General features: G+C 55.0%; 1 protein-coding gene across 1 annotated transcript in view; it reads right to left on the bottom strand.

Moving 5' to 3' along the window:
• Nucleotides 1–8,387, bottom strand: part of LOC103271848 (AP-3 complex subunit delta-1-like) — a gene marked incomplete at both ends in the record, with an annotated part of 13,301 nt that extends 4,914 nt beyond the window's left edge. Inside the window, 4 exons of the mRNA XM_021717865.1 lie at nucleotides 1,569–1,676; nucleotides 6,351–6,431; nucleotides 7,463–7,543; nucleotides 8,292–8,387. Of these exons, the coding sequence (XP_021573540.1) occupies nucleotides 1,569–1,676; nucleotides 6,351–6,431; nucleotides 7,463–7,543; nucleotides 8,292–8,387 (366 nt within the window). The remainder of the gene's footprint in view (nucleotides 1–1,568; nucleotides 1,677–6,350; nucleotides 6,432–7,462; nucleotides 7,544–8,291) is intronic.
• Nucleotides 8,388–8,932: the final 545 nt, after the last annotated feature.

Below are 8,932 nucleotides of genomic sequence, written 5' to 3' on the forward strand. Positions count from 1 at the left end.
CGGAAGGAAGAGCCCTGGTCTGCCTGGAGCACAGCGTGCAGCCCTGCGTGGCGCGGTTCTCACCTCCAGCTGTGCCCTCCACCCCATCAGGCCAGGAGCCGCGCCCCTCCGATCGCTTGGCCCTACAGAGCCCTAGCCCACCAAAGCAGGTGCTGACACCCACCCCTTCAGGTCCTCAGCTGCTGCTGTCTAGCGGGCTGGCAGGCATCTGTGAAGGCCGATGGCCAGTGCTTCTAGCGTTGTGGGTTAGACAGCCTGTCCTGACTGCACGGTTCTGCACTTCACTACTGAGGTGCCCATGGGGGGAGGGTGTGGCCACATGTCTGGTTTGCGGCAGGAAGGCTGGGTTTAGCCCCGGGCCACAGGCTGCTGATGCTGAGCTAGCTCAGATGAGCAAGCCATGCCGACAATCTCCAGACCATCAGCAAGTCCCACACATGCCCGCGGGGACAGGTCAGTCCCTCAGGGTTGCAATCCCGGGGGTCAGCAAGCCCCTTCCTACTCTGCTTAAGTGGAAGGAAAAAGGTCCTCCTGGTGAGGCAGAGGCTAAGCTGGGCACACAGTCTCTGGGGACTTTAACTTTCAGGGGACACATCTTAGAATGCCACGTGGCCTCTACCATGAGGCCCGCATGGGTGTTTGCCTTTAAGGCAGACATACAGTTTAGAAGACTGGCAAAAAAGCAAATGGTGTTGGGCAGAGGAGGAGAGTCACTTGGCAGTTCACGGGCGGCTGAGACAACTGCCACCATCACCCACACCTCAGTAAGAAAACAACGTCCCCAGGCTGGGCTCGGTGGCTCAGCCTGAAATGCCAGCACTTTGGGAGGCCGAGGTGAGAGGACTGCCTGAGCCCATGGGGTCGACACCAGCCTGGGCAACTTGGCAAGACCGCATCTCTACAGTAAATAAAAAATTAGCTGGGTGTGGTAGTGCGCGCCTGTAGTGCCGGCTACCTGGAAGGCTGAGGCAGAAGGATTGTCTGAGATCAACAAGTCAAGGCTGTGGTGGTCGTGAGCATGCCACTGCACTGCACTCCAGCCCGAACGACAAAGTAAGACTCCAACTCAAAAACATAAAAAAAAAGAAAGGCAGGGCTGGGCTCGGTGGCTCAACCTGTAATCCCAGCACTTTGGGAGGCCAAGGCAAATGGATTGCCTGCCCACAAGTTCGAGACTCGCCCAGGCAACTTAGCGAGACCTCATCTCTACAATAAATCAAAAAATCAGCTGGGTGTGGTAGCCCGCGCCTGTAGTTCCGGCTACTTGGAAGGCTGAGGCAGAAGGATCTCCGGAGCCCAGGAGGGCGAGTCTGCGGTGGCCAGGAGCATGCCACTGCACTCCAGTCTGGGCAACAGAGTGAGACTCCAACTCAAAAAAAAAAAAAAGTCGGGAGCAGAGATGGCCCAAGACGAGTCCCACCAGGTGATCGTGACCTGGCTCCCATCTCACTTGAGCCAGGCACCAGCAACCCCAGCCTGCTTCTGCAGGGCTAAGTTTCCACAGTGTGATGCTTTAACCTGAGTTTCCCGGAGCCAACATGCAGATTGGCAGACACTTGCAAACTCACCAATGTCATGATGTCATTTGCGAGGTCTCTGGCAAGGTCTGGGGTGACAAAACAGGACAGACCAGTCAGCGCAACACCGGTGTCGTACTGGCTGGGGCTGCTCAGGTCCTGGAAAGGAGGAGAGGGGGTTCAGCAGATGGGGTGCTGTCAGCTGCACATGCTATACTGTGTCTCTGCCAGGGACAGTGCAGGAGGCAGTGGATCCACTTGGGGTGCGCTGTGCCCCCCGATACAGAGGGGTCTGGATCTTGGACAAGGAGGAACAATTCCCCACCATCCCACATTCTGTCCGCAAGAGAGGGGCCTGGGCGTGGCCACCCGGACAGGCAAGGTCTAGGATGGGGCACTGGGAGGGCCGAGTAAGGACCAGTCGAGACCCAGGCCCTCAGGACAGAGGTGCTCGCTCAGAGATCACGGATAGCCTACTGTCACCAGTGTGTGATAGCAAAAGATCATTTTGCACCAGGGTAGCCTACTGTCCACCAGTGGCTGAGGGCAGCTCCTGGCCTACAAAGGCAGCAGCACTAAGCCTGCCCCAAGCACCATGGAGCACAGAGCGACAGGGAATCCCACGCGACCAAGACTCTGCTTCCATGTGGGGTCTGTTTCCCCATGGCCGAGGAGAGGAGACAGGGACAACTCCTGTGGGCCCCCCTCAAACCTAGGACAAGCTTTGGCTCAGGGACAAGTTCATCATTCAGCTGAACCAAAAAGTGGCACCATGAGCCACGGAAGGACCAGCAGCTGACATCGACCTGCCTGGACCCATCTGTTGGCTCTCCAGCCCTATGGCCTCGCACATCGAGCCCTGTTTCAACCTCAGGAAATGATCTTTTTTTTTTTGAGTTGGGGTCTCACTTCGTCGCCAGACTGGAGTGCAGTGGCCGCTCCCAGCTACTGCAGCCTCAACCTGCTGGGCTCCAGCGATCCTTCCACCTCAGTCTACCATGTAGCCGGAATTACAGGCATGTGCTACCATGCCCGGCTGATTTTTTTGATTTATTGTAGAGATGAGGTCTTGCTGCCGAGGTGGGTCTTGAACCCGCGGGCTCAGGCAATCCACTCACCTCAGCCTCCCAAAGGCGCGGGATTACAGGCTGAGCCACCGAGCCCGGCTGGAAATGATCTTTTGCTATCACAATCTTGTTCTTGTGGAGGGATTTTTTTTTTAGTTGGGTCTGCTCTGTTACCCAGAGTGGAGTGCAGCAGCACGATTGTGGCTGGCCTCAGCCTCCTGAGTTCAACCAATCCTCTTGCCTCTACCCCAAGGGACCTACAAGCATGCACCAACACACTCAGCTAATTTTTGTACTTTTCGTAGTGATGGGCCTCACTATGTTGCCCAGGCTGGACTCGAACTCCTGTACTCAAGCAATTCTCTGCCTTGACCTCTCAAAGTGCTGGGATGACAGGTGTGAGCCACCATGCCAAGCAGGAGATTTTCTTTTAGTTTGGTTTTTCTTTTTTCCTTTCTCCAAGCATTTTGGGGATAGATATTTGTGGGGCCTCCCAAAACTTACCACTTACACATGTCTGTCAGGTTTCATTTTATTTTATTTTATTTTTTTAAGTGAGGGTTGGGAGCCGACAAAGTCCAGGGGGCTGAAGACCCCGAGTTGCAAAGCGAACCCGGACAGCTGAGACCCTTGCTTCCTCTACTTTTGTTATTGGTGCAACCAAAAAGTTCTGTACAGTCTGAGGATGGAAAGCAAAATTCACCACCCCTTGCCTTTACTTCCCTTTGTTAAGGAGGCTTGTAATTCTGGTGACTTGAGCCTGAGAGGCCTTTTGTTTTACAAACGTTAAAGCTCATTCTTTCTGGCAGGAAATAACACAGATTGCAAACACCAGGTGTGAAGTTAGGGAAAACTAGTCAGGCCAACTTGCAGCTAAGAAACCTTGAAAATGTTGCTTTACCCCAGCTAGTTGCAAATTGCTGTGTAAAGGTCACAGGTGTGATTTGTTAATCTATGTGATAATTACAGTGCTTAGAACTTGGTAGTGATTTATAATGTAATAGTTATAGCAATAAGTAAGTTTTGCATGGACATTAAGAAATGGTAATCATTAAAAAATGCTAGAAATTTTAACATTTATAGTTTAGGATGATAATGCTTTAAGATCAAAACAGGATGAACAAAGATACATTGCCTGTCCAGTTCATTCAATTGTAACCGATTGCCTTGGAAACAAAAAACATGTAGGGTATAAAAGGAGTTGGAAAAGACAATAAATTGGCATTTGTCCTGCTTGCAGCAGAGTCAGTGTCCAAGTTTTTTCTCCTGCGCCTACATTGTCCCTCTTTCAGGAAACCCTGACCTGCTGGAGCTGGACCCCAGCGAGTGAGGAAGCAGGATTTACTGAGACAAAAAAGCACCCACAGTTGGAGGAGACCCGAAGGGGTTGCCCAGGTTCCATTTTAAAAGTTAAACTTCTGGCCAGGTTCGGTGGCCCAGCCTGTAATCCCAGCACTTTGCGAGGCTGTATCAAGTGGATTGCCTAAACCCGCGGGTTCGAAACCCGCCTGGGCAAATTGGCGAGACCTCATCTCTACTATAAGTCAAAAAATTACACAGGCGTGGTAGTGTGCACCTGTAGTTCCAGCTACTTGGAAGGCTGAGACAGAAGGATCGCCGGAGTCCAGCAGGTCGAGGCTGTGGTGGCCGGGAGAGGCCACTACACTCCAGCCTGGGCGACTGAGTGAGACTCCAACTCAAAAAATAAAAATAAAAATAACGAAAATGACATGACATGGGGGACCAGGGCATCGGGGCCATGCCCCTGCCATGAGCCTTCACGGAGGAGCCGAATGCTCACTGGCAGGCAGGGCTGTGGCCACACATACACGATGCCAGGTCCCAGGCTGGGACAGCAGGTGACTGACTCCCAGATCACTCCTGAGAGCAATGCACGTGTGCTCCAACACGGAGGTCTCACGGGAGCGGCTTCTACACACTTCCTGATGAAGCAGAAGTCACAGGGAGCTGCTCACAGGGTGGCAGGGCCATGACTGTGCTGAGAACTGGCAAAAGCAAGGCTGAGCCCAAGCCGTGGCACCGCCTCATAGGCAGCTGGCACCCGATGCCCAGGGTGGCCGGAGGCCTCCCCCACCATCCCTCCTGGGTACGGCCACCCAACTCACTCCCCTCCTCCTCCCAGAACACTCAACTCATGCCAGGACCCACCCACTGGGCACCATGACCCATAGCTCACGGCCAATCCAAACTCTCAAGCCCCAGGCACCTAGGAACGTGCTGCCCACACCCAGGCAGGACGCTCACCTCCATAACCTCACCCAGAATGGGGAGCCCGCAGGCAACGGCACTGGGATCTACGCAAGTAGACGGCCAGTCCCTGCACCACCTGCCCCTCGTGTGCTGGGAGCCCGGGCTCCAGGTCACCCTGCAGGAGCAACAACACCTCCTGAGGGTGACCCTGGCTCCTGGGCGGGGTGTGCTCTGGGTGGAAAGGGACCGAGGGCCGAAACGGAGGCTGGGCCTCAGAGTCTCCAACACCCGAATCCTTCCCCGTGAGGGGGTAAACAAAAGACATGCAAAGGACCAGGGTCAAGAGGACACGTGTCACTTGGTGGTCCCCAAAGGTTATGCAAGACATTAAGAATGTGCACAGGGAGCTGGGCTCGGTGGCTCAGCCTGTAATCCCACGCCTTTGGGAGGCTGAGATGAGTGGATTGCCTGAGCCCACGGGTTCGAGACCCACCTGGGCAACTTGGCGAGACCTCATCTCTACAATAAATCAAAAAATCAGCTGGGCGTGGTAGCACGCGCCTGTAATTCCAGCTACTCAGAAGGCTGAGGCGGAAGGATCACCGGATCCCCAGCAGGTTGAGGCTGCAGTGGTCGGGAGCGGCCACTGCACTCCAGTCTGGGCAACAGAGTGAGACTCCAACTCAAAAAAAAAAAAAAAAAAAAAAGAATGTGCACAGGGGCAACCCCACGTGTCCCCTCCCACTATGGGAGCTTTTCCATCCTCTTAATAAATCCTGCTTTCTAAAAAAAAGAAAAAAAGAGCTGGGCTCGGTGGCTCAGCCTGTAATCCCAGCGTTTTGGGAGGCTGAGGTGAGTGGATTGCCTGAGCCCGCGAATTCGAGACTCGCCTGGGCAACTTGGCGAGACCTCATCTCTACAATAAGTCAAAAGTGAGCCGGGCGTGGTAGGGTACGCCTGTAATTCCGGCTACTCGGAAGGCTGAGATGGAAGGATCACCAGAGCCCAGTGGGTAGAGGCTGCGGTGGCTGGGAGCGGCCACTGCACTCCAGTCTGGGCGACAGAGTGAGACTCCAACTCAAAAAAAAAAAAAAGGAATGTGCACAGGACTGAAAAACACACACATCGTGTCACTCAGAAGCACCATGCAGCAGAGAAGGGAATGTAGCTTAGAGGGCGCTGTTGCCAGGCAGGAGGACAGAAGCAGGGTGACCACAAAGGCTGGGCTCGGCGTGGACACCTGCAGCCGCTGCCTGCCACCCCTCCACGTCAAGCAGTGAGTCAGGACAGGGAATTCAGCAACACACTGTCCACACTGCCCATCCCGCAGGGCAGAAGCTCAGTCCCATCACACCATCTTTGTGTCTTCCAAGAACGACAGCCAAGAGGACCACAGATGCATGAATGACACTGTCGACCTTCAGACCAATAGCCCTCATGGTCTACTTGTCACACATGAACAACGGGAAAGCCAGCACGGAGACCCCTCACACAAGGGACATGCCACACCCAGTCCAAGTACCCAGCCCAAGCACTGCGGCCCACGGACACCTACCTTGCGGATCTGGTTCGTGGTCAGCATGATGACGTCGGTGCCCTCATGGAAGCTCTGGGACGCAGCAAGGTAGCCAATTCGCTGTGGCGCAACAGACAGTGGTCAGAGCCTGGGCACACCCTGGCACCTCCAGGGACCCCCAGCCCTTCTCAGGGCATCCACACCAAGAGTTCCCGGCCCTGGCTACAACACCCTGCAGCCCAGATGCTGGGGCCACAGGTGGTGGGCAGCAAGTCCCCTGCTGGCCAAGCACAGGGAAGCCATTCGTGACCCAAGTCAGGTCCCTGAAAGACCCCAGGAGAAGGACATGCCAAGTCAGGGCTACATGGTTTGACCTGTGCCCTTGGGGTTGGCCAAAGTCACAGGCACTGCCTTCGATACTCGGCACCTCCCTCACCGGCCGGTGGCCAGGGCCAGCCTTTCAGAGCAGTGAGTCCAGCGTGGGTTTGTTGGAGGGCTCTGGCCGCTCTGCCAGGCTGAAGCATACCCAGTGTGAGAATGCTCCATACCACACAGCAGCTGCCCCCAGTTTTGGCCACTGCAATATTTAGTTCTTAGCAAGAGTGGTCAGCAGGCAGATAACAATGTCCAGCAAAGGAAGGCCAAGCCTGACCATGCAGTGACCGCAGGCAAGAGCTCAGGGCCTCAGGACTAGACATCACAGGCAGCCTCAGCCCACTATGGGTATGTGTTTCAGCCCAAAGTCAAGGATAGCCTTCATGCAACCCAGGAAACCCTGGTGCACACAATCACCTTCAGTATATTTACAGGAGACATGCAGACACTGTAACACTGAAAAGGAAACACGATCCCACAGTGTTCACAAGGACGATCTCAACGTAAAGAAACATGCTCAGAGACTGTCTCAGAGGCAAAGGAACACAATACCCAACGGAGCCTCCAGCGAGATGACGCATGTCTGGTACTGGAAGCGTTACAAGTCTACTCATTGTAGGTGGACAGTCCATTGGCATCTGCCGCTGGGCAGGGCTTGGTCACACTGCCACATGCCACTCAGGGCAAAGCCAGCACCTGGCCACGGAATGGACCCACGGGGACGACTAGTGGGGGGGCCCCATTCCCTACCCCACCGTTTGCCCCACAGACCATACCTTGAACGTGAACTTGGAGGCACTCATCACTTCAATGATGTTGAAGGCGGCCCAGCTGATGTCGTAGCCCAGCATCTGCAGCTGCAGAGAGGGGAGCGCCGCCATTCTCACCCACCAGCCGTGGTGACACAGAGGGTCCGAGCCCAACAGCAGACACCCTCAGCACAAAAGGACGAGCCCCACCATCTCAACAGACTCCACCCGACACCCTGAGCCTGTAACAGCTGCTTCTGACAAATGACTCTTAGGTGTCAGTTACAGGGACAGGCTGGCAGTAGACCCCAGAAGGGGACAAGCGCTTGCAAGGGAGACAGCAGTGCACCTGTACTGGCTCAATGCTACCAGCCGGGACGGCTCCTCGAAATGTCTATGAGAAAAACGCCGGCCCCAGGGACCCAGACAAGCCCTCTGTCCTCCTCTCTGACAAGGAAACAGGCTGGGGCTGCCTGTCACCAGCTTGCATGTAAATCAGAACAGCAGCCAGAAAGGAAATGCAGCCCAGGGGGGTTTAGAGCCCCAGCTCCGCCCACCAGGCATCTGGGCCTGGCTGTGGCAGGAGTCGAGACTGCAGGCCAAGGCATCCTGCGGGCCTTCGCTCAGGAAAGGGCCCCATGGGGCTCCCTCTGGGAGACAGTCATGGCACGCCTCTCCATGGCTCTCTGGCCCTCCATGGCTCATGGACAGGTGCTATCAGTGACTGTCTGACAGGCAGATAGGCAGGCCAGTGGATGACTGGACACACAGGTGGGCAGCAGACCCACGTGGAGCACACAGGCAACCCAAAGGCTCCGGGTATGGGTGGGCCACAGGGCCCAAGGTGGGTACTTACATACGTCAGCTTGCAGACGGCATTGGCTTTCACCGCGATGTTGTCCTGTTTCAGCTCCTGCTTGATTTCATCAATGCACTGGGAGATGTACTTTGCCTAAAAGGAAAAACAACAACAGGAATCACAAATGTCCGGCTAAGCCAGGCATAGTGGCTCACGTCTGCAATACCAGCACTTTGGGAGGCTGAGGCAAGAGTATTTGCCTGAGTCCAGGGGTTCGAGACCAGCCTGGGCAACTTGGCAAGACCTCCTCTCTACAATAAATCAAAAAAATTAGCAGGTCATGGTGGTCCGGGCCTGTGGTTCCAGCTACACGGAAGGATGAGGCAGAAGGATCGCCTGAGCCCAGCACATCAAGACAGCGGTGGCCGTGAGTGTGCCGCTGCACTCCAACATGGGTAAGAGTAAGACTCTGACTCAAAAAAAAAATGAACAGAAAAACAGCTGAGAAAAACCACTTCAAAAAGAAGCCAGACACAAGGCCATGCGGCGTGCAACTCCACTTACAGGCGGTGTCCCATGGGGACAGAGCAGGCCTGTTCCAGGAATGCATTTGGGTAAATGGCTCCCAGGGACTGGAGGAGAACCCAGTTTCTTTCTGGGTGATGAGAGTATTCTGGAACTAGACTGTGGTGACAGGT

Source organism: Carlito syrichta, unplaced genomic scaffold (genome assembly GCF_000164805.1).
Source record: "Carlito syrichta isolate Samal-C Ts95f unplaced genomic scaffold, Tarsius_syrichta-2.0.1 Scaffold109911, whole genome shotgun sequence".
NCBI lineage: Eukaryota > Metazoa > Chordata > Mammalia > Primates > Tarsiidae > Carlito > Carlito syrichta.